This window comes from Carassius carassius, chromosome 6 (assembly GCF_963082965.1).
Source record: "Carassius carassius chromosome 6, fCarCar2.1, whole genome shotgun sequence".
Taxonomy (NCBI): domain Eukaryota; kingdom Metazoa; phylum Chordata; class Actinopteri; order Cypriniformes; family Cyprinidae; genus Carassius; species Carassius carassius.
Genome location: NC_081760.1, coordinates 7,231,054 through 7,257,979, shown reverse-complemented (window position 1 = coordinate 7,257,979; position 26,926 = coordinate 7,231,054). Strand labels below are relative to the sequence as shown.

The following is a 26,926-nucleotide window of genomic DNA, read 5'->3' as shown; positions in this document are numbered from 1 at the left end:
AAAAGTACGAGATCAGTGAATTATTAAAAAAAGAAATTGTATTTTTTTTTTTTTAAACTTCATCACTGCCATCACTGGAAAAAGTTACATTTTTAAATATATAGAAATAGAAAAATGTTATTTTGAATTCTAATTATTTCACAATATTGCTACTTTTTACTGTATATTTGATCATATAAATGCAACCTTGGTGAGCATAAGAAACTTTCAAAAACACTGGGATTACACTATTACAAACCTCACAACTTTGTCTGGAACATTCTTTGAAAACAAAGCTATCAAAAAAAAATTAAATCTAATTTTAATAGTGGTCATAATGTACACAGCTTTCTGTTCGATTGACTGAGGTATTGAGAAAGAGAACGATGCAACGATTGCGCTGTGAAAGATGCATGTAAGACAGAGATAAAGAAAGAGAAAATGGGACAAAACAGAAATTGCAAAGCAATCTCTTTCCCTTTCTCCTTTGCTCACCAGCACCTATTGACCCTCTCTAGTTCCAGTGTCAATCACCTTAATGAACAAGAAAGCAGGGTAAAAAGAGGCCAAGCAAGTAAGACAGGGATGTTCACTCCCTAGGTGTAATTCCTGGTAATTTTTCCACTTACCCTCAAAAGACAAAATAGCAGAGCTGCCTCTCGCTTTTGTCAGGTAATTCCCACACTTAGAGTCAATCCAGTTTATTCTTCCAGACCGTAGCAGGCAAGGGTGAGGAAAAGAATTCTAAAAGCCAGAGAATTATTTTTGTAGTCTTCCTGGTGTCTGGATGAATTCATAAGAGCTGGATCTCAGCATTTCCCTGGAGAGTGCTAACAGACTTAGCTATTAATATACTTTCAGGGCTCATTTTATTCTAACATATCTTCCTGTTCTGCCGGCAGGGATCTTTTGATCATGCCACGAATGCAGGAGGAATGGCGGTTAATTAAGAAGTACGACCCAAAAGAACTTCACAGATCACCTTTGAACACTGTCAGTGAATGGCAAATTGCTCGATCAGAAAAACTTGAAACATCTTCACCTAGAAGTTTCGGTCTTTCAGTTTAGTTTCAGCTTGAGAGCCTAGTATAAAAAAGCATGTCTTTCTAGTTAAGTTTTGGGTTTTGAAACCATTTTGTACAATGAGCCTCATTCAGATAGCTTGTGAAACTATTGCAATTTTTCGTTGAAACACAAAATCAGAACAAAGTTGTACATTTTTGCAAATGACTGAAATCTGTTTTATGTTTCATGAATGAGGCCAAAATGGCAGTAATTACTTGTGTCCTAACTAGCTGCAAATGTCAACTGAGGATTTGCACAAAATGTGACATTTTGTTGGTGACTAGCCATTATTCATCTTTTTTATTTTATTTTTAGACACATTGTTTATAAAATTCACATTGTTTATAAAAAAAATTATGAAAACAAAACAATCGAGAAAAAAAAAACATAATAATAATAATAATAATAATGGATTGTTAAAAAATTGTAGTTGAAATAAAGCTGCAATAATGCTAAATATAAATATCTGAATAAAAAAAAAACACTTGTTCATTTCAGTTAGTTCCTCAGCCAACATTTCTAATTTTCATTGAAGTTGAAACCAAACCTGAAATAAATGTACATAACAAAACCACTAAACCATTAAAAAAAAAAAAGATTAAATAAATAAATAAATAAACTAAAATAGTATATTAACAAGTCTGGAGACTTTTCTAAAAATGTAAAGTTTTTATAATATTGTTTTAACAAAATGTGTAATACACAAATCAGATTTTTGTGCAACTCTCATGAAATCAAATATTTTGTTATTTGCTTGTCATGTTATGTTGCACTCCCCTGCCTATACCAAAAATCATGTAACATGTTTGCTTTCGGTGAGGACTGAATAATTACTTGACACGTCTGGTTGGGACACAGAGTTAATCTTTTCAAGGTAAATACTTCACAATAAATAAAAAAAATTAACTAAGTAGCAAGCAAGTCTAAAATCCTAACATGGTTCTGGATTGGCATGGATATGATTTCAAGTCCCCAGTGTACGATCCGGTTAGTTGTCTTTAGAGAACAGTTTGATGAAAGAACAGTAAGCAGAATCTATTGGCTATAGTTATTTTAGTCACAGCATGTCTGGTCATGTTTAATGGTCTTCATCTTCGTCTCAAAATATAGTTTATCCCTGCATCTGGGTCACAACAGTCCAGAGTTTCATCACTGATAAAATGGGATTTTTCCTCAGGTTACTAATGCATAAATATATGAACGTATAACAGCTGATATGATATGAAACTTATACGGCATGAGCAGTGCTTCCATATCTGACCTCTTATCGTGCATGTTAAGTGATGTGTAACGGCATTAATTAATTAAAAGTGTCAAACTCATCCAGCCACAGCAGACCAAATTAAAGAGGCAAGCCTCTGAGGGCTCTTAATATGATACCACAGATCTACCTTCAGCAACTTTGAACATGTGTTCAAACTGTCCTCCAGTCAAACTCATTACAGCTGTGTATCCACGAAGGTTAGTGTGATCTGAGATCTGAAGATATCTCAGTCTCTCTGAGCTGTTTAAAGTAGTGCGGTCAAACTCGGGTAATTGGGTCATGGGGTCTGTTACTCAGAGTCATACCAAGTGAGTAGACAACAGTTGAGAGCTTTTAAAGTTATAAACAACAGCAGGCAATTTAAGTGTCATGCTCATGTGGGGACTCATTTAGCGTTCACTTATTTATTAATTCATTTACTTGTTCATTCACTTACACATTTTGTTCCCTTATTTACTCAGTGAATCTCTTACTCAATCACTTCTTAACTCACTCATTCACATCAATTGCTTATTAAAGGAATAATGCACCCAAAAAAGGAAAATAAAGTCATCATGTATTAACCCTCTAGTAGATACAAACCAAAATGTTGGTAACCAAACAATTAACAGTAGCTAGTGATCTCCATAGTATTTTTTCCCCCATATTATGGAAGTCAATGGCTACCGTCAACTGTTTGGTTACCAACATTCTTCAAAATATCTTCATTTGTGCTCAGCAGAAGAAACTCGTACAGATTTGGATCAACCAAGAGTAAATTACAGAATTTTTATTTTTGGGTGAACTATCCCTTTAACTTATTCACTCACGCCAATTATAAACAACATCCGGTGATTTAACTCTTTCCCCGCAAGCATTTTTGAAAAAAGGTGCCAGCCACCTCCAGCAATTTGGACGACGTTCAATAAAATTTGATGGCCTCCAGTATATGTTGCTGTATGAATATTTGAATGTGCAGTACACCTAATTAAAAACCAGAGCCTCTACTTTTAAACAAAAAAATATGTTATATGAATATAGGTAGGGTTTTTTATTTTTTTTAACAAAAACTACATCTGGATAATGTTCAGTACGATTATCAAAGCATAAATCCAGAGTACTGAACATGGATTACAGAGGCTCAGGATGCTGCTACTACGAATCAGACTGACAGACATGAATTAATCCAGTTTACTCTCTAGCTGCAGGAGTGACTCATAGGCAGCTTGACTCGGGACCACATCAAATCAGACACATTCAAAGCATTCTGGTCTAAAACCACATCGTAAAGGAAGAGTACAAACGAACAATGTGATATGACAACGTGATCTCATGAGAATACGTGTGTATTTTTACGTTAAATGTGGTACTACCACACGTACATTTACTTACGTTTTCATGCACATAAAAACGTACAACTTTGACGTATTTATAGCAGTAAAACGTACAAATACTTACATGTTAGCAGCTAAAAAAACGTAAATAATCTAACGTAAAGTGTGAATGTATATGAATTTCCCATGTATTAATATTAAAATCGCGGCTTTAATGATTTAAATCTGTTGTATTTAATGGCCATATCAATACATGTTTCTACTGAATTTATTGAAAGCAGTTTACTCATCTACTTAATAGGAAATAACATTTCTGTGCATGCTGCAAACTCGTTTCGGGGGATTACATAATGTTAAACGAGACTACACTTTGAAACCTTAAAATGAATACAATTTATGTAATTGTTTAACCATTTTGTAATATTTTGCTGTGCAATTTTCTCCTATCCAATGACTGACAATACAACCATAGATACACAAAAGCACAGCATAAAATTACAAATCACATCCATTTTATTTGTTTGCTGTACTCCATATCTTTAGAATCCAGATTTTTGCAAGGAACATATCCAAATTCATCCCTTAATCAATCGATCTTGATCTTCATTCTCAGCAACAGCGACGGTTACAGTCAAAGCCCACGCTCGTTATGATTCGAATTTGAAAATAGCGCCACCACCCTCGAGAAACGTTACGACATGGTTTACGGCACTGATATCAAACGCTCATTGGTTCTCACATAATTTGTCACAGATTGCGACATGCCATGTTTCAGTTGGTAGACATTTGAAATCACTACTGTGCCAGTGCGCCTTCACGGAGAGAAGACAGATACATAATTTCACGGATTAATAAATTAAATTCTACTCTGTACCCTATAAAAACTATTACCTCCAGAGAATACTGCGACTGGAACTCATTATCATTTGAACTACTTTTGGTACCACTTTCGAAATTTTCGCAAAAAATAAATGATTAACGTTATGTTTGTTTGTCTGTTATTTGTTTATTTATAACAGTAACGTTATGGTATTTTAAGAAATGGTTATGGGTAGGTTTAGGGGTAGGTGTAGGATTAACTTTAGTGGCTCAAAATAACGTTTTAATGTTATATTTTTGCTAAAATTGTGTTTTATGTTTTATTCTTTTAACATTCTGTATAAAATGGGTAGGTTTAGGTTCGGGTGGGGTTTAGGGATCTTACATTTATCAAAAAAAAATTATAAAAAGGGAAAATATACATAAATATTAAAAAATTATTTAGATACGCATTGAAAAGCAGCTTCATGAGCAAATGTCTATGGATAACTGACTGGTCAGAGAACACATTCTATCTGTACGTATTTGAGGTTGTTTTTACGTTAATTTAGATACATATCGAACCTGTAATTACGTCCAGATAATACGTAAACGAAACTGTAAATACGTAAAGGCACATACGTATTGGACAGTTTTAATTTACGTCTAAATATGTACGTTTTGATTGTGAGATCAGGCTGGATATGAATACTACTATAAAGATCCTTACTCACATATTGCGCACACATATGGGAGACCTTCAGGGCTGAGGCCCAATGGAGTTTAATATGGGATACAAATTGTCTCAGACTTGACACTCAGTGTGAGGTAAGAATAAATCCAGATAATGGTTAAAAGTTAATTTTGTCAACTTCTATAGGCGTAGGCTACATTAGCATACAGGTGGCATCAAAGCTAAAAGACATGAACTAAAAGCCACACAAGTCAATTTTTTTATTCCATGGGGTCTTTAAAACCCTTCCTACTTAGGAAAGGAAAGTGTATTATGTACTAAACGATACTGAACTTCACCAGTAAGCCAATCATGAGAAAAGTCATTTACAAATAAAATCCACAAAAGACTGATTTGGCGCAAGGAACATAAGCAACATTAAGTGTATCATAAAAAATAAAATGCTACAAAAGTGTACAGCACATTTTAATAATATTCATTAATTGTATTAATATATATTACCATTGTACAATGAGTAATAGGCTAAATATTCCATAAATGTAGGCTAAAAAATGTAAAACATGTTTGGGAAACAGAAAAATGTTCCAAAACCTCTAAGCAGTGTTGTTAATTTTTACTAAAACTAAAATAAAAAATATATGAAAGCAGAAATAAATTAAATAAAATATTAGATATTAGAAAATTAGAAATGTTGTCTTATAGCTAATTGGAATTATGTGTTTCAAATATAATATGTTTCGCTGACCTCATACGTCATTTCCCCGAAACTGCTTTGTTTACAACTGTGAGTGCAAGCTAGATTAAACTGACTATTACGTTTTGAATATGGATATTTTTCTTACAAAAATGCATCGATTCGCTACAGGAGGCCTTTGTTCACCCCCCGGAGACGTGTGATAATTTTTCTTAATGGATGAGCTTTTTTATTAAACTTCTCAATGAGAACATCTGAGTTGCATCAAACAGCTTGAAAGATCAAAGACAATTTTTTAAATAACTTCAACTGAATTCGTCTGAAAGAAGAAAGTCATATACACCTAGGATGACTTCAGGGTGAGTCAATTATGGACTAATTTTCATTTTTGGATGAACGAACCCTTTAAAGCACTGAGCTTAAAAATATGCTGCTTCCTAAATCGGTCACTTATCAGATTCCATTTCCGTTCCCTCAAAGTCCCCATGAAATCAAAATGTACGTTTTTTAGCTTTTAGTATTAATATCCCAAAACAATAACAAAATTCACATTTAAGAGATATAAGCATTCAAAACATACAATCTGTCACTCTAAAATGGATCAAAGATTTTCATGACATCACATTGCACTTCATCTTCTTATTAATTCTTCTGTTCAATCAAATGCTCTCTAGAATCCAAAGCGCCCGCCCCCTACGCTATAAAAAGACGCTGAAGCCACGGCTGTTATAGGTCATTACATTTATTAATATTTTCTGTACGGTGAATGGCATGTAGTGCACTATATAGCAGACAGGGAACAATTCAGACAGTGTAAATATGCTTTCCATTGAGGAAAAAGAAGTTTAGTTTCACGCTGTGTCACGCTAATCACCACACCTCACACACTCTGCTCCGGTCCAGAGGCACAATAGCACGGAGTGGATCACAAAATGTATCGGACCTATTTGAATTCCAAACAGAATGCTATATTTTATATCAATATGGATGTGATTGTGGATGTCAAATGCGGCTTTACAGAGCTCAATGTCTCTGAACGGTCAAGCCAAGCTGTGGTATAAACGAACGCTAGAGGCTATTTAAAAAAGGGTTGCTTGATATGTCCCACCCTGTCTTCTTGTTTCAGTTAAATACGTCAACACATAGAATTAAGCTGCATTTCAAAGCATTTCAGGGGACCTTTAAGAAGGCAGCTGCCTATGTAGACAGTATGCAGCAAAGCAGCTAAATAGGTTTATAGCAGAGCTGGTATGTCTACAGTGGACATTACAACAACTGTATCACTCAGGCCCCAAAACACACACTTACAATCAATATGAAGAGAGAAAAAGACCCAAACATCTTTAGTGGACAATACAGAGGGAGGAAGAGCTTTCAGTAAACTACTCAGTCATTAATGAGTCTCTCTCTCATTCCCCCCACTTTTTCTTTATCTCTAATGATTTTGTTAATTCTCTTGAAGAAGACTTTGGCTCATGTTGTGCGAGTCGGCTGCCACTGCGAGATAAAATTTTGGCCTGCTTGTTCTAACTGGCATAGACAAGACCCCGCAGAAGTCACACACAAACAGGCGGATGGACACACACACCGAATCAACACAGCCTTGTGCCTGTAATTGAAAATGACAGGGAAAAAAAACCTTCATGCTAAAACGAGGTGAGTAAATGTCTTCAAGGATGGACTTTGATACATGACAACACATGTAGACGTGGAAGAGAGGAGCGGGAAGATGACACAAAAATGAACACACCCGCTAGCATCAATTCTCAAGGTGCTTGTAGGATGGGCCTATTATAGCTTGTCAAACATACAAAATAATTAACAGATCACTGGTGTGAAACAAGAATATGTTCAACTGCTAATTGTGACTTATGACTGAACATCCTGACTGAACTAGGGATGAAGAAATAATCATAACTCATAACAGATATATCAAGAATTCAAGCAAAAAAAGCATTGCTGCTGCAAAAATATACATTAGTTAAAGTGTAAAGTGTTGTTCTGCAATTTTTCGCAGTTGAAACTGAGTCATTTCAATCCCAAGCCCAATTGAGTCCAAATGTCAAAGTTTCATCCAAATTTTGCTAATGTCAATAATCAACAGTCAATAAATGCTCTCCATTAAGAGAGCGTTCACCCAAAAATAACAATGTACTCACCCGCACATCATTCCAAAATGCTTTGTCCATAAAATTAAAATCATTTGTATATTGCTGATAATTTATTTCATGCAACTATTTGTTTCACTGCTAAGCGTATCAGAATCAGATCGACTAATGTCAGTATTTCCATCCTCTTATCCCAGAAGAGAATTCAAAACAAGATTTTAAATGCTGCAAATCAATCTGAAATGTAATGAATCTTGTCATAAGTTGGAAAACAAATAACAATCTACAACAGACAAACTGGGAGGAAACTTTCCAGTGGTGAATTCTTTTGATGAGGGAGGTTGTTTAAAAGTGACTGTGATAGATACTGACATACAGTAGATCTCCTGAAGAGAAACGACAGAATGAATGTCTTTTAAACTTCACCTTCTAAAGCAACAGCAAAGTCAACTCCTTTTATTGAGAATATTCTGACAAACACTCAAAGGCAGGCAGACATAAAGATGCAATACGCTGAAATAGCTAACAAAATACTTGAGGGGAACCAACTATATATTGTATAATATGTTTGGCACCACTTTAAATGAGGCCTGTATAAAGACTTTATTCATAATGTGCATTTATAATCCATTATATGCTTGGTGAAATTGGCACTAACTGTTATTTAATGCACACTCATTTAATGCATATGAGTATGCATATTTAATGCACACTCAAAAAAAGTATGAATATGAAAGTAATAAAATGTATTAGAACTGGTTAAAACTATCACAACTTCCAACAGATTGCAAAAGCACAATAATGCATAAAGAATGCAATTTTTATATAAATATATATAAAACAGTAGGGACTAAAGGTCTACATTGATAATCTAATATTCATTTTCATTTAAACCTGTATATAAACAAAGGTCTGGAAGTTTGAAAATGTTAAAACAATTAGATGTTACGATTTAAATGAAGAAATATAATCAAATTTGTGACATTGACAGTGTTTTAACCTCTTTGTAAAGGTCAGACGTTTTCAAAAAATGCTGGATGAAATGGATCATCGGGTTTTGCAGAAACTTGTGGAGTACCTGACAATTTTTTCACAAAATGTTTAATTGCAGATTAGATCATCTGCAGCTTAAAACTTTGTTCATTTGAAAAGAATGCAAAATACACTCAAAAAAATGGATTTGTGGCACTGTTCGTTTTACACAGATATGTTTTGTTAAAACAACACAAATATATTTAGTTTTCCACCAAAACACAATTGTATTGGGCTTAATCAACTTAAACTGTTTGATTTTCAATTTGACTTAATTATCAATCGTTAAACTAAAGTAAAGGGTTTTTATTTCGTCATTCAAAAAAAACGGAAGTGACGATTTCCAACGCATTTGATGACGGCGCGGGGGAGAGCAAGAGGTACCAGTCAGGTAAGAAAATCTAATGTTTTTCTTGTGTTAAGTCAAAGTCTTTAATTTCTCTTCGAGTTTCTGTTTTGGGGTGCTTTTGTTTTGCAGTCTAGTATTGTGTAATCGGTTTATTGCACCGTTAATAGATGATTTTAAGTGGTTGGGAGATGTGAAAGCGCACGACTCTCTGTAACGTATTGACTTTAGTATATATATACACTAGGGCTGAAACAATTAGTCGACATTATCGACAACGTCGACGATAAAAAAAATTATTGGCAAATGTTTTTGAGTAACGTTAGTGGTTTGATCTCGTATCTGCCTAATGTGAAAGCCTGCAATAATGCAGTTTGACCAGAGTGGCGCTGTAGCGCAAGATTGTAATACACTCTCCTGATTCAATTCAAAAGAAGAAGATTGCACTTCAGTTTGAGGAAACGGAAACCGAGCCGATCCAAACCTTGGATGAATCAGGCGGGAAGGAAGTTGACCGGAAGTTGAAGTCGGCCGCGTGCCGCCATCTTGTAGCAGAACTTCACTGCAGAACTTCACAGCCCATTCATTTTGGCGTCACTTTGACAGCGAATAACTTTACATCTGAGGAGTTTAAAGACTCCATTTGTCCATTATTTATTTCTAAAGATACACGGCAATGTATAAAGGGCTACATTACCTTCTATGTTACATTATGGCCCAGTAGAAACAGTTTTTGTAAAAATAGGCTAACGATTGCGGCATAACCACTCGACTCTCTGTCGCACAGTAGAGAAATTACCATACAGACAGGAGGAGAAGCTTGCAGGCAATCTGGGAGACGTCAAGAGAGAAGCCCATAGATACAAGCCCTGGCGTTACATTTTAAAATACTATACAAAATATAGTACACTATACAAGAACACTTACTCCTGCTCACTCACGCCAAAGAACTCCCCGCTCTAGCTCGCCGTCTCTGCAAGATTAGCGATGGCAGTTTGCACGCACAGCTACTAGAGGATTTACATCTGTCAGACAGTTTGCTGACGTCATCAAGCTTAGTTCGAGTCTGCGCGTCAGAAACGGAAGTGCTAAAAATCGCTAAAAATGGGCTTCACTTTTCTCAATTGAGTTCCAATGGGGTCGCTGTGTCCATTTCTTTTACTGTCTATGGGATGAATATGTAAATATATACTGCGCGTCTTCCTCTCAATAACTGCATAAACACAACAAAAACTGACCGCGATGTAAAAGCAGCTCTTAAGAACACATTTGATTACAGCGATGTGGATGTTTGCACGAACTCTGAGGTTCTCCAGGCACTCCAGTAAAGAAAAGTCCAGTCACGTTTATTTATATAACAGTCCTTTATGCAACAGATAGCTTTTCAATATTAAACATGAAAATACAGAGTCAGTGTCGCTAGAATTATAACTTGATTTCTAGCTAATGATAAAATCATTTTATAATTGGGGGAAATATTTCATTAAAGTTTTAGTTCTGCGCTAGATCAAACCAAACTGTTTTGATCATCGTAACCCAATAAGGTATTTTAAGAGAGATTGTATTTATTAATAAAATGTTTATCCAAAAATAAAACATCCTATCACTTACCTTTACTTTTATTATACATATGGCTTACAATAAGAGATGTTAAGAGGCAGAATGATTTGTCATTCAGCTACTTCCTCATATAACTTATCAAATGGCGAATAGGTGTTTTTCTCTTATCTCATTTTGTGTGCCAAATATATTTATTTGTATAAATTAATTGTGTACTAGTAATACATAATGACTTTCAAAAGCGGAAGTAATCACCTTTATTTGTTAGAATATGTATATTTTAACTAATTGCAAAAGCTAAATAATCAATAAATGTCTAACCATGAAATGTCGACCGAGTTTGGAGAGCCCTGGCTTAGCACAGTGAAAGTATTTGAAGCTTTGTTTATGAACATGGCGGTACCGGACACTACTCTGAGCTGTTCACATTATACAAATGCTCCAGATATGTAATCAGGTTCACCCTTTTGGAATGGTAAACATGACACTATTCATCACTCACACAAATAAATCATTTAATATTTTGATAATTGAATTGTTTTTTGCTTTTTTTTTTTGTAACACATTGCACTTCATGTGTTTACAGATTTGTGCAGAATTTGAGACATACAGAATTACCATAGGCCCATTAGAATCAACAATCTTTGCCAAACTCGATCCGCACTACAAAACTTATGAAGATGTTTGCATACTGAAGAAGAGTCCTTGGACAAATACTGAAACCCTCTTGGTGCCCACTACACAGGAAAGAACAACTGCACTCAACACAACCTTGTATTAAAACATTATTCTCTCACTGGCCACTGGAAATGGACAAAAAAGACAGATATAATAAGATTAGGTTTATTAATACAATAAATACAAAATATGTGGTAATACTATAAACTGACAGATTATGAATGCATTTGCCTCCCAAAAACAATTTATTTTAATGCAAGGCAGGGGTGTCCAGACCTGCTCTAGGAAAGCCAGAGTTCTGTGGAGTATAGCTCTAATACACCTGCCTGGAAGTTCTAGGAAGACTTTTTTGTTTTAAAATTCCCAAGAACCTTGATTAGCTGGTTCAGGTGTGTTTAAATGGCTAGATCACCCAAAAATAAACATGTCATTAATTACTTACCCTCATGTCGTTTCAAACCCGTAAGACCATCATTCATCTTCAGAGCATATATTATGATATTTTTTAGGGATGCCCCGATCATGATTTTTCATGGCCGATACCGATTTTTTACAAGCAATCTGTCCGATACCGATTTCCGTGATTTTTTTTTTTTTTTAATCTTTAAGCAACAAACAAGAAAGAAGGAAAGTATGCATAAACAAGATGTTTATTTGGTATTTAATAGGTTAAACTATTGAAAACAATAACCATGACCGTCTGAAATTAACGGCAGTAACTGCACAGTTATTAGCCTACATTCAATACAAACATAGATGGTACAGACATCAGCATTTAGCTTTTGTTTTTGAATTGGGTTGAAACTACATATAACTGGCCTTAAATTAAAAGATTAATTGTAACCATGTGAAATTAAAGGCAATAACTGCATAGTTCTACAGTCCAATATTGAGGAAAAGCTCAATAAAGCCCCTTTCACACTGCGATTCCGGCAAATACAGGTCCCGTAACGACACGTGACATCAGGGCGTGATGTTTAATGTACATGTCGAAAACATTAGGCACGTTATACTTTCACTGAAGCTGGCGAACGATCTCGGTGTCAGCGCAGAAAGTGAGGAACTAACTGATCTCTGCTTCATTAAGTTTGCACTTTTTTTTTCCGCGAACGTTGATCTTCCTTCAAAACAGCCGGTAAAGAGTCGCGCGATTACGTGCGTCATCACTATGACACGGCATTAGATCTGGCTTTTGTTCACACAGTGCTCGTCCCGGGATTGAACCCCGCAATGTTACTAGGTCCCCGCCCCGGGTCAATGCCGGAATCAATCCCGGGACGTGTTTGCTTTCACACAGAAGGCGACCCGGCAATGTTCCTGCAATTTGACGGGTCAGACGTCAAAGAAGAGGTTTCTTAATCAGCATTTAGTATTATTTTTTTAAACCAAATTTAAAAACTAAAACAATGTCTTTACCAGTGAGACTAAATAAAAGTATGCTATATAAATACATTTTAAAATCAAATAATTTCGGTGAGAATATAACAAAGATGCAGAGTGTTTCATTCATCAAAATAGGGTAATGATTTACATCTATATTTTTTTACTTGATCCAATGAAAAATAAATAACTATTGTCTCAAGTAAAAAAATAGATGTGAATCATTACCCTATTTTTTTTTTAATTGGATGAATGAAACACTTTTTTTCAGTGTGCTACAGCAGGTGATTTTTACATCAAATTAAGTCGATGTAATTTTAAGGTAAAATAAAAATAATCATCCTATACAGAACTGACGTTTACTTCTGGCTTTTCAAATGTGTTTGCAAGTCATACTTTACACAAAAAAAAAGTATTTTAGTTTTGTCGCAGTTTAGTCTGTTACTTTTCTCATCCAACACGCAAGAAGTTGACTTCACTGCTGCTTGTGCAGGTATAGTATGCTTGCGCAGCTTCAGTGAGCGCAGGAAAGGGGCTCTTATTTTGTTCTTTTGCGCCTCCTGTTATCTATGCCTCAGACATGTAGCTCTGCACTTCCAGTGCTGATCGGCTGCCCGTGTCCTGCACACAGATTTCGAAATAACTTCCACACAAATGACAAGATAGTGAATGATTACAATGTAGTCTGAGCACGCGGGCGCACTTCCGGAAAAATCGGCCGAAAAAAAAGGCCAAAGACCGGCCGATTAACAATCCTGTATTTTAAGCAAAAACCGTTCGGTTCCGATTTATGGCCGGTCAAGCGGTGCATCCCTAATATTTTTATGAAAATGCGAGAGATTTCTGAACCTCCATAAAGGCTGCAATGCAACTGAAATGTTCCCAGAGTCAGAGTAAGGACATCAGTAAAACGGTTCATGTGACATCAATGCTTCAACCACACTTTTACAAAGCTACAAGAATATGTTTTTGTGCAAAGAAAACAAAAATAGCGACTTTATTCAACAATTCTTCTCCAAATCACATATGCCGCCATTATGGAGAGTAACAAGAGGCATGAAAATTGCTTTCCTCTGCGTGTATTCAAGGCTCAGCGCATGCGTGTTCTAGGTCAGCAGCACCATGCGCATGAATTATTTACGTGCTGTTGATAATAGTGGAAGATGCGAATTGGAGAAGAATTGTTGAAAAAAGTCGCTGTTTTGGTTTTGTTTGCACAAAAAAGTATTCTTGTAGCTTTGTAAAATTACGGTTGAACCACTGATGGACTGTTTTACTGATGTCCTTACTACGTTCTGGGTCTGGAAACATTCCAGTTCTGTTGCTTACCGTACAGGGTCCAGATGTGTGTACCATTTTCCACTGTAATGTTTGTTAGAATCCCATCTTGACTGCTTGCCTGTATTTATCATAAGAAGATGAATGACTGACTTTTTTTTCATGTAATTTTAGAAAAAAAACCAAAGGCTAAATTTTGTTGTTTTCATCTTCAGACTAATTAAATTGAAGTATCCAATGAAGACCCTAGCAGTATGGAGTATATGGTGAGTTTTCTTTTTCAAGGTTAATAAATGATTTGCTAAAGTTAATACACAAGAATTTGAGTTCTCCATCTTTTTAAATACTTCAGACGTTGCCAGCAATCAGGAGGTGATCCAGAAGACTCCGACAGTGGGAATCTATTTGAAGGTGCATCATTGAAGACAGTCCAGCAGATGTTGGAGTTTTAAAGCATAAAGTTCTTCAGGACCTAGCAGTTTACAGTCTGCAAAACCATGATGCTGGGACTGATATATGGACTGAACTTGAGCAACCCTCCTGAACTCAGGTACACATTTGGAATACTGAAGAAGTCATTTCTGGAGCCAGTTCCTGTTCCTGGAATAAGGTTTGACTGGTTACCCATGAATGCCAATTAGAAAATGAGTAGTTTGATATTTTGAGCTATGAGCTATTTTGTGTAATTTTGTAATGTGGTTTCAACTGTATTTAACTGTGTGTAATTATTTATTGCTTGTTTAACAAATACACTTTGATCATTTGTGACATCTTGTCTTTTGACTCATTACAAGACAAATCACACAAAAAATACTTTGTTGAAGGAAGTAACTTTAAATAGAAAATATTTAAAGTAACTAGAACTAATTGTGTGGAACCACTGTCCATAATTTAAATGAGTAATTTGAAACAAACCTCCTTATGTTGATAGAGTGAAACAAAATTGGCTAGATTGTAATAAACCAAAACATGTTCAGTTAACTTAACCGGTTTAAGTTAAAGCAAAGTGAATAAATTGATTTGGTTGGACATTACTATTTCACATAGATTCTACCTCATTCAGTTGTGTTGTCACAACACAAGGAGTTTGCATAGATACAAAAAATTTCATTAATGTTATCAAAACACAATTTGGTTGTGTGGAACCACTTTCCATAATTAAATTATGTAAGTTTAAATAGTAATTTTTTTGAGTGTAGATGCATTTTCACTAGTGGTGAATTTCAGAACACAATGTACTTTATACAGTATAATGAATTTAATTGCATATACTTTATGGTTTTTATTATGCAATCAGTTAATATAAATAACATGTTGCCTTTTGAGACATGTTTATGTGCCCAGATTTGATTTAAGCATTCATGCATGATCAGCAACAACATAAAGCTTTGCTGCCTGCTTCTGATGTTAGTATACTTCGAACACCTACTGTTCCATAAAACATCCCCCATCACTCACCATCACAGCAAGCCTGCATTTCATCAAATAATTTCATTTGATGTGCTTTGATTTGATTGAAACGGAAAAGCAGGGCTGTATAATACTTACAGATTAATCAAAAACATAAAAAAGATCCTTTTAAAAACACTGTGGCTGAAGCAATATATCAAACACCAGATCCAGATGAGATGGCTGTAAATAACTGTTGGCCACAAATCTCATCTAAAGATTAATGAGTATGTAATTATCCAGATGTGTCAATCCTGATCTGGATATGTTTTAATCTTGAGGAATAAATTTTTAGGACAATAATAAATGCGACTGGATTAGTCTTCACAGTTAGTGATGACATTTGAAAGGTTTCGGTGATAAATGATGAAATTTGCAATGTTCTCAGAGAAATAACGTTAGCACTAACATAAAAAAATTCATTCTGCCAGTCAGGTAAGAACAAATAACATAATTCAAAATACACTAACATTCAAATTTGGATAAAAAAAAAAAAAAGTAATAAAAATAGAAATAAAATAAAAGTGACGGAAAAAAAGAATAATTTTTTTAATAAATTAAAGGTGACCATAATGTTTAAAAAGAAGCTCATTTCAAATAAATTCTGCTCTTTTGAGTTTTTTATTCGTCAAAAGAATCCTAAGAAAACAAATGTGTTTTCTAAAAATATTATGTGACACAACTGTTATCAACATTGATATAAAACATAAATATTTCAGAAAAATTCTGCTTTGCCATCATGGTAATAAATTAACATTTTTAATGATTTTGAACTATTGTTTAAGCTATGTATTTGTGATCAAATAAATGTAGCCTTTGTGAGCATTGGACTTTCAAAACAATGAAACATTTTACTGACTGAAGTAAAAATCCTTTAGAAACAGAAAAACAACAAAAATACTGATTATAGTGTGTACATGCACAAAGCAATAACTCTCACATTTACATATGACTGTCAGTCTAAAACATTGCATTGTGCATGTGGCCATGTTGTGGTTATATTCAGAGAGAGGAAGAAGGCCTGAAAATAGGAGAAGGAGAGACGAAAAAGGTACTAGTGGTATCTCTAGAGATACAGAGAGGCAGGAACAGAGATTCTGTGAGACAATTAAAAATGCATATGACACCAGGGACAAGCGTCTGATGAATTTAGTTTCAAACCATGCATAATCAACATCTGGCATACAAGCACTAAAAAACAATGTAAACAGAAAGAACAAGAGACAAAAGAGTCAAAATACTTCTAAATATTTGGTTAAGTGGGTTCACGCATCATTGACACGAATCTCATATTAGTTATTTAGTCGCCCTCAGATCACCCAAAGCCAGCTCAACCTGCTGCTGAAAACAAAAACTACAGTTAGGCACTTCCTCTTCCTGTGGGCATCTCTTGGTCCGAATAACCTGCTGTATAAACCAGATTTATGTCTTGTCTGGTTTGCTGATTTAGCATGGTCCTCTTCTAGAAAATTCACTCTTGAATGACCTCATTTGTATTTTTAGATTCAGTCTTATTTTTTTATTTTTTATTAGAGTTTAGTAAGAAAAAGCATGTCTAATAAATAGAATTCATAATTGCATTTTCTTTTTCAATAACAAGGCCCTATGAATTTTTTTATTCTTTCAGAAATTCTGTAATTTAATCTTTTTCATTTATCAGTAAATAATAAACAAACTTTGAGAAAGATTTTAAATGGCAAGTTTTTACATGAAATGCAGATGGGACTTATAACAAATAAAGTAATCTGTACTCTTTATATGACTTAATTATAACAAAATCTAAAGATGTATCAAATACAGAATCAACACAGAACAGAATGAAATATTATAATATCAAATTAGGCAGACCAGTTAACTGTGTTGAACCTATTTAATTCAATTTACTATAAATGCACTGATATCAACCCTTGATTTCCAAGAATTCCACAAACTTTTCAGGATTGATAAATGTCTAAACATCTCTGAAGTTCGGTGTCTATTTAAACTATTAATTTTTATATTTAAACTATTTAAATATATGTGTGCTAAATCCACAATTTACATACGAACACCGTCAAATATTAACAAGACCCTCTACTCTCTCTCTGTCTGTCTCTTTCCAGATGTTGTCGTCTGGTTTCCATCCTCTGGTCCAGATGGATGCCTGCCCTCTCTTCATCACCACAGTCAACAAACCGAGAGATGATTCACACACAAACCACATACTTAAACTAACAGAAACAGCATGACACGCTGAAAGAGTCAAATAAATGACATGCTAGCCTTCATTTCCATGGTTACATCAATTTGGTTGTGCTTTGTCACGGTGACACTATGATGTCAGTTATAACTACAAGCTTCTGTGTTTTAACATCCTGACTGTATGATGACCCCTGTCTCATATCCAGTAGAGTTTCATCTGAACACTGTTCAGACATGTCTCAGACTATTAGTATTAATGTTGATATTTGCTGATATGTGAGCATGTTGTGTCTGTTAATAGCAAAAGCAGTATCTATGTGCTAATATTCAGCTGCTATATATATTCATGCTGTAATACATCATTTCTGAAATGCTTATGCTTAAAAAAACAATATATATATATATGTTAATGGTGCCACTGTTTGACAACTTTTGAATGATAAGAGTTTTATGTATTTTATTATAAATCAGAAACCTTGTATGCATCTTCTATTACTGCAATAAAGACAAATTACCTCGAGAGATTCAGTGCTGCATTTACTAAGTTAAGTGTAATTCTGTTTTTATTAAAATTAATTCCCTTCCAAACATTGAATCCTATGCTGTGCTATCTTTCTCAACCACAAATTTTAAAACACAAACCAAACCCCAATATCAACAAACACATCACACAGGAGGCACTGGAAGTACTTTCTGGTTTGTGTAAGTCCGGCTGTGTTCCTGTTGAAATTTTAATATACCAGCCCCTCCAAAAGCTCAGCATGGACAAATAACCAAACATACAAACAAAAAACCCTAAAATGCTCATAAACTTCTTAAAGGTAAGTACAGAAGGACATAAAAATAATTCTAATGAGTCAATTAAAAAGCAGTGATTTTTCTGGTTTAAAATCCCTCCTGCTGTCAGCTCTCTACTCCTCGTCTCTTTGTTCTTTCCCCTTCTTATGTCCTTGTCATATTCATTCAACTCAACACTCTTGTTTTTGGAGTTTCAGATCCTTTAAACTACTCTCAACATCTCCTTTCCTTTAAATTTTTGATTAGGAAAAATGAAATTTGACAGTCGTGAACCTCTTGTCCCCTAAAACACTGCGAAGAACTAATGACTTAAAGAGATTATTTTCACATGAACACTTTCCATTGCCTTTTGTTCCTTACATTTTACATTCATTTGAAATGAGATTCATAAAGGTCTTCTCCATGATACATTTATATCATTCTACTTTTGAAGTTGCTGGCTGTATAAACAGAAAGGTATGAAAAAAAAATCTGGCTTTAATTAGGAGCATAAACAGCTTTCTCCTTCACTCCCAGTGGAAAGGCAAAATTAATGTCCTTTAAAAAGCAAAGTACAAAATGTGCCACATAACACAAGCTACACAAGTGTTTCTGGAGCATAATGACAATACAGAGAAATTAGATGTTTGAAAATGTGAAAGGTGAAAGGGAGGGTCAATGTGTTTAATTTAAAAGCACATCCACTTTAAAAAAAAGTCGATATTTTGTCCCAGAGAGCAAATCTCAATGAGAACAACATAAAAAATGACCATTTCACATCACAATTTTAATCACAGACCATATGAACCCAGAATAATACATCTACTCTAATAATTTTGCATTATACAGACATTGACAACCTACAAATCCATGTAATTGCATAATATTTTTCATCATAAAGTCCCTGATAGGTCTGTTTAGTACATCAGCTGTGACATTTAACTAATAACATTCTTAATATTACAAACGTTTTCATACAGCAGAGATAAGTTAACCCACAACAGTTCCGCATTAATTCCAAAGAACATTTGACTCATTAGCAGATTAAATAGCTTTCATTGTTAAATCATTAACAAATATATAATGCTTAACGATCAGTAGTTGATTAAAATCTGAATATATATTCATATGCATTCAAACAAATATGTGAATTGTGGAGTTTAATGACTTTTAATCGCTAGTTGAATGTATTAAAGATAGTCACTAAAGATCTGTTCAGTCATTTAACAAAGTTTGTTCATCTTATTAATTAGTTTTACTGCAATAAAGTGATCCCTAAAAGCATTATTCAACAACTTTTGGGTTACACTTTATTTTACAGTACGTGTACTTACATGTACTTATAGTATACTTACAGTGTATTTATCTAAGAACGTTCTGGTAATACAAGGTAACTACATGGGGTAAGGTTAGGTTTAGGGGTAGGTTCAGGGTTGGTACCTAGTTATTACATAGTTATTGTAATTACTATAATAAGTACATAGTATGTACATGGGGAACAGGACTGTAAAATAAAGTGTTACCAACTTTTGAGCTATTTGAATGTAACGTCTAAGTTCCAATAGATACCACATATTGGAAAGCATATCAGAATATATATTTATACAGATACACACACACACACACACACACACACACACACACACACACATATATATATATATGCTGTAAATGCTGTAGAAACTTACTTGCTACACTCAGGTAAATGGAAGGGCTGGTTTTGTTTTCTCCGTTACGTTCATTAACGGCCTCTACATAATACCGGCCCGCATCTGCTGCTGACGTCCCCAAAACTACAAGCTGATTGTCCAATGTTATTGCTCTGCAACCAAAAAGAGAGACACAATAACATTTAAGAATGGTGAACAAGATTACCCACTTGTGTTTTCATTTCCCTTCTAATCTCAGGGTGACCTGTAACAAATCAATTCGCTTATTAGTAAACCTGTGCAAGGTAAAGTAAGTACTAATGAAAGCACATGAGGATTGTATTATTTTAGTTCTGGATGGTCTGATCGGCAAGAGGGCAACATGATAATTACTCCTTTCAGCAAACGTGCACAAATCAATAAATCTCTGGACACAATGAAAAATGAACATGCACAAACACACGCACACATCCACTTACATTATGTGAGGCTTTTGCCACTTTTTGAACTGATATTTTTATCTCTCTCAAGGACTGGAAAAAATAACTCGCCAAAGAAAAACACAACAAAATGAATAAGGAAAGAAGGGAGAGTGGGCTTTCATGTTCCTCGATAGTCTATGTTCAATAGCGCTCTTGCGAGAAACGTCAATAGCACTTTCAAATTTTCACACACATGACACAATCACACTTTCATATGAGGCAAATTCTTTTTAAAGCACTAAGAGCACCACACTTTAGACACCTAACAGAAGTGTCACCGCCACAACTAGATGTGCCACACCATGAGACCCTGCAGAAAGCCTGAACAAAATCACAATCCTGTCTGTCAGAACCTTTCCGTTAGTGAAAGAACTTTTCTAAAAGTGGAGTACAAGGAAACAGAAAAACAATACAGACATGTGCAATCGTGTGCAATCTTTCCAATGGAAGGGCGTGACGTTCTCTACCATAGGAGAGGAAGAATTGTATAAACTTGTTAAATCATCTAAACCAACAACATGTATGTTAGACCCTATACCATCTAAGCTCCTAAAAGAGGTGCTTCCAGAAGTCATAGATCCTCTTCTGACTATTATTAATTCCTCATTGTCATTAGGATATGTCCCCAAAACCTTCAAACTGGCTTTTATTAAGCCTCTCATCAAAAAACCACAACTTGACCCCAAAGAACTAGTTAATTATAGACCAATCTCGAATCTCCCTTTTCTGTCCAAGATACTAGAAAAGGTGGTATCCACACAATTATATTCCTTCTTAGAGAAAAATGGTATATGTGAGGATTTCCAGTCAGGATTTAGACCGTATCATAGCACTGAGACTGCTCTCCTTAGAGTTACAAATGATCTGCTCTTATCATCTGATCGTGGGTGTATCTCTCTATTAGTTTTAATGGATCTTAGTGCTGCGTTTGACACAATTGACCACAACATTCTTTTGCATAGACTTGAACACTTTGTTGGCATCAGTGGAAGTGCATTAGCATGGTTTAAATCGTACTTATATGACCGCCATCAGTTCTTAGCAGTGAATGATGTATCCTATCGATCACAAGTGCAGTATGGAGTACCTCAAGGCTCAGTACTAGGGCCGCTACTCTTCACGCTTTATATGTTACCCTTGGGAGATATCATCAGGAAACATGGTGTTAGCTTTCACTGTTATGCTGATGATACTCAGCTCTATATTTCTTCGCAGCCCGGTGAAACACACCAATTTGAAAAACTAATGGATTGCATAGTCGATATAAAAAACTGGATGACGAGTAATTACTTACTGCTAAATTCTGAAAAAACAGAGGTGTTAATTATAGGACCTAAAAACTCTGCTTGTAATAACCTAGAACACTGTCTAAGACTTGATGGTTGCTCTGTCAATTCTTCGTCATCAGTTAGGAACCTAGGTGTGCTATTTGATCGCAATCTTTCCTTAGAAAGCCACGTTTCTAGCATTTGTAAAACTGCATTTTTCCATCTCAAAAATATATCTAAATTACGGCCTATGCTCTCAATGTCAAATGCAGAAATGTTAATCCATGCATTTATGACCTCAAGGTTAGATTATTGTAATGCCTTATTGGGTGGTTGTTCTGCACGCTTAGTAAACAAACTACAGCTAGTCCAAAATGCAGCAGCAAGAGTTCTTACAAGAACCAGGAAGTATGACCATATTAGCCCGGTCCTGTCAACACTGCACTGGCTCCCTATCAAGCATCGCATAGATTTTAAAATATTGCTTATTACTTATAAAGCCCTGAATGGTTTAGCACCTCAGTATTTGAATGAGCTCCTTTTACATTATAATCCTCTACGTCCGCTACGTTCTCAAAACTCAGGCAATTTGATAATACCTAGAATATCAAAATCAACTGCAGGCGGCAGATCCTTTTCCTATTTGGCGCCCAAACTCTGGAATAACCTACCTAACATTGTTCGGGAGGCAGACACACTCTTGCAGTTTAAATCTAGATTAAAGACCCATCTCTTTAACCTGGCATACACATAACATACTAATATGCTTTTATTATCCAAATCCGTTAAAGGATTTTTAGGCTGCATTAATTAGGTAAACCGGAACCGGAAACACTTCCCATAACACCCTATGTACTTGCTACATCATTAGAAGAATGGCATCTATGCTAATATTTGTCTGTTTCTCTCTTGTTCCGAGGTCACTGTGGCCACCAGATCCAGTCTGTGTCCAGATCAGAGGGTCACTGCAGTCACCCGGATCCAGTACGTATCCAGACCAGATGGTGGATCAGCACCTAGAAAGGACCTCTACATCCCTGAAAAACAGCGGAGACCAGGACAACTAGAGCCCCAGATACAGATCCCCTGTAAAGACCTTGTCTCAGATGAGCACCAGGACAAGACCACAGGAAACAGATGATTCTTCTGCACAATCTGACTTTGCTGCAGCCTGGAATTGAACTACTGGTTTCGTCTGGTCAGAGGAGAACTGGCCCCCCAACTGAGCTTGGTTTCTCCCAAGGTTTTTTTCTCCATTCTGTCACCGATGGAGTTTCGGTTCCTTGCCGCTGTTGCCTCTGGCTTGCTTAGTTGGGGACACTTCATCTACAGCGATATCGTTGACTTGATTGCAAATAAATGCACAGACACTATTTAACTGAACAGAGATGACATAACTGAATCCAATGATGAACTGCCTTTAACTATCATTTTTGCATTATTGACACTGTTTTCCTAATGAATGTTGTTCAGTTGCTTTGACGCAATGTATTTTGTTTAAAGCGCTATATAAATAAAGGTGACATTGACATTGACATTGACGTCACGGGTGGGGTGACGTAGCGACCAGGAAGCTATAAAGGCACCTGCCACGCAGCTGGCTTCAGCTTCTTGTCCTTCAGCAAGCGCTCTGTGTGTGCATGTCTTTCTGTCTTGTCAGTCTTATTTATTGTCGTTTGTCAAAGAGCAAAGCTAAGACTAGACATTAGAGGCGGGGATACACACGGTCTGTGCGTGGTCTGCCCGGGATCAAAGCGAGCTGCGTATGATTTCACACGTGCGCTTCGATCCCGGAGGGCTCTCTTCGAGAAGTGAGGCGCAGAGGCGAGCGGCGCCGGCATTCGTTGGGTTCGCAGATCGATCTGCTGGAAGGACTGGAGACGGGCACATCCTTATCTCCTACCTTACCCCCCAGATCTGCCCGATTCCGGGGTTCGGAAGTCCGAGCTTCGGTTCTTGCCCCCCGAGCATCGGGCTTGGCGCTCTGCCTTTCTTTCTTCGAGGAGATTGACACAGAGGGCGTCGGCGAGCTTGTAGTTGCACAAACATAAAGTTGCATAAGCACCAGTATACAACAAACAGTGTTATGCCTAACATTATACGGGCAGCGTTAATGAGCAGCTATTTAATCTCCGAGGGGATTAATATTGTTTGTGTGACTAAGCTATTCGCGCGCTGTCAAGGCAACGTGTGTATTACATCATTTTCAGTTTTGATGTGAATTTTTCCATACCCGACCGTGTGTCTGGTTATTTAAACTCCATTTAATAAAGAGGAGTTAGTTCTTTCACTTCAATGTGTACTTTATCACAATCTAGACCGTGTTTACTTGTCTGATTGTTGGATTGCATTGGATTCTGAGGAATCTAATGACTGTTATCTAACTTTGAGAAGTTCAATATATCACTTCAATGTGTATTGTATCACAATCCAGACCGTATTTACTTGTCTGATTGTTTAATTGCATTAAATTCTGAGGAATATAATGACAGTTATTTGACTCATGAAGTTAGATGTACTGGAGGGACTGCTGGGCGGGAGGTCTTCAGGCTGGGAGGTCCACGGCCAAGAAGTCATGACGCATTTCGGTCACGACTACAGAGGGCGGCCCCTACTGGGGTAGAGCGGTGTCCACCTCATTACACGGTGCCCGTCTCACCTCAGTGCCCTCGGGAGGTGGGTCTGCCAGAGTTTCAGGGTGCAGCGGCTTCCAGCGAGCACTGCTCTCAGTTATTTCCGCCCATCAGCGTAGCGGAGCTGAGACGCTCGACGCTCTGGTATCCCTCCGTATGCAGGGCATCTGCATTCTGAACTATATCGATGATTGGTTGATTTTAGCTCAATCAGAGCAAATGGTGGTTTGACATCAAGATGTCGTTCTCGCACATATGGGGGAGCCAAGAAGAGTGTAAATGCCAAGAAGAGTGAACTTTCTCCAGTTCAGAGAACCACCTATCTAGGCGTAGTGTGGGATTCGACCACGATGCAGGCACGTCTGTCTCCTGCTCGGATCGAGTCGATCCTCACATCAGTCGAGAGAGTCAAAGAAGGCCAGTCACTCACTGTCAAACAGTTTCAGAGACTGTTAGGGCTTATGGCAGCTGTGTCCAATGTGATACCTTTTGGCCTCCTGCACATGAGACCCCTACAGTGGTGGCTCAAGACCAAGGGATTTTCCCCGAGGGGGAATCCATTATGAACTATCAAGGTCACGCGGCGATGCCTTCGTGCCTTAGACATGTGGAAGAAACCTTGGTTCTTGAATCAGGGCCCGGTGATGGGAGCTCTTGGTCGCTGTGTAACGCTAGCGACAGATGCGTCCCTCACCGGTTGGGGTGCGGTCATGAGTGGCCACCCTGCCCGCGGTCTGTGGAGCGGTCACCATCTGACATGGCATACCAGTTGTCTAGAGATGCTAGCTGTGCATCGAGCATTGAAATATTTCCTCCCAGACCTGAGAGGTCACCATGTGTTGGTGCGCACCGACAACACATTGGCGATTTTTTATATCAGTCACCAGAGAGATCTGCATTCGCGCCCCTTGTACAAGCTGGCACATCAGATCCTTCTGTGGTCCCAGGACAAACTCCTCTCATTCGGAGCAGTTTATATTCCTGGGAGATTGACTGTGGGAGCAGACATACTGTCGAGACAGGGGCCGAGGCCCGGGGGGGCTTCACCCCGAGGTGGTGAAGTAGATATGGAGAGTTTTTGGACCTCTTTGCTACTCAAGAGATATCGCAATGTCCCCTCTGTTTCTCTCTAGTTCATCCAGCTCCTCTGGGACTGGACGCTATGGTACAGACCAGGCTGAGGCTTCATCTGTACACCTTTCCCCCATCGCTCTGCTCCCGGGAGTTCTGGCGAGAGTAGGCCGAGACGGGGTCCGTTTTCTATTACTAGCCCCGTTCTGGTCGGGCCCGTTATGGCTCGCAGATCTGATCTCTCTCCTCGACGGCTCTCCATGGGAGATTCTGACCAGGACAGATCTACTCTCTCAGGCGCAGGGCAAAATAATTCACCCTCGCCCGGAGTTGTGGAAGTTGTGGGTGTGGCCCCTGAGGGGGCACAGTTCATAGCATCCGGTCTCTCAACCGAGGTTGTTGAGACCCTCCTCCAATCCAGAGCTCCCTCTACGAGGAAACTGTACGCCCTGGGGTGGAAGCTCTTCACTTCATGGTGCAGAGACCGCCAGCTTGACCCTGTTAACTGCCCAGTTGGTACAGTTCTTGAGTTTCTCCAAGCTAGGCTCTCTGCGGGGCTAACTCACTCCACTTTAAAGGTGTACGTGGCGGCCATAGCTACTTACCACGTCCCTTTCAACGGTCAGTAAGTGTGTAGACACCCCCTAGTTACATGTTTCCTCCGCGGTGCACTGAGGCTGAGACCTCCAGTACGGTCCCGTATTCCCCCGTGGGACTTGGTTGTGGTGTTAGAGGCTCTCTGTAAAGCTCCATTCGAGCCAATTCAAGATATATCAGATAGACATCTGACCCTCAAGACTGCCCTGTTACTGGCTATTACTTCTCTAAAGAGAGTTGGAGATCTTCAGGCCCCCTCGGTGGCCCCTACCTACTTAGACTTTGCCCCTGGTATGGCCAAAGCATTCTTATACCCTCGAGCGGGTTATGTTCCTAAAGTTCCATCAGTTACTCCACAACCCATAGTACTGCAGGCCTTCTGCCCTCCTCCCTTTCGGGAGCCAGACCAAGAGAAGCTAAACTGTATGTGTCCAGTTCGAGCGCTGGACGCATACGTCCACAGAGCTGCCCTGTGGAGAAAATCTGACCAATTGCTTGTTTGCTACAGTCTTCCTAAAAAGGGTTTTCCTGCCTCTAAGCAGACCCGAAGTCATTGGATAGTCAAGGCTATCAACATATCCTTGAGTCCTCTGGTCTTCCCCTTCCTTTGGGAGCCAATGCTCACTCCAC

The 26,926-nt window shown here is 37.3% G+C and overlaps 1 protein-coding gene across 1 annotated transcript in view; it reads right to left on the bottom strand.

The window, feature by feature from the left end:
- Nucleotides 1-26,926, bottom strand: part of LOC132142123 (protein sidekick-1-like) — a 181,058-nt gene that overhangs the window by 52,206 nt on the left and 101,926 nt on the right. Inside the window, exons 5-6 of the mRNA XM_059551756.1 lie at nucleotides 20,285-20,418; nucleotides 8,292-8,301 (exon numbers count right to left, since the gene is read on the bottom strand). Of these exons, the coding sequence (XP_059407739.1) occupies nucleotides 8,292-8,301; nucleotides 20,285-20,418 (144 nt within the window). The remainder of the gene's footprint in view (nucleotides 1-8,291; nucleotides 8,302-20,284; nucleotides 20,419-26,926) is intronic.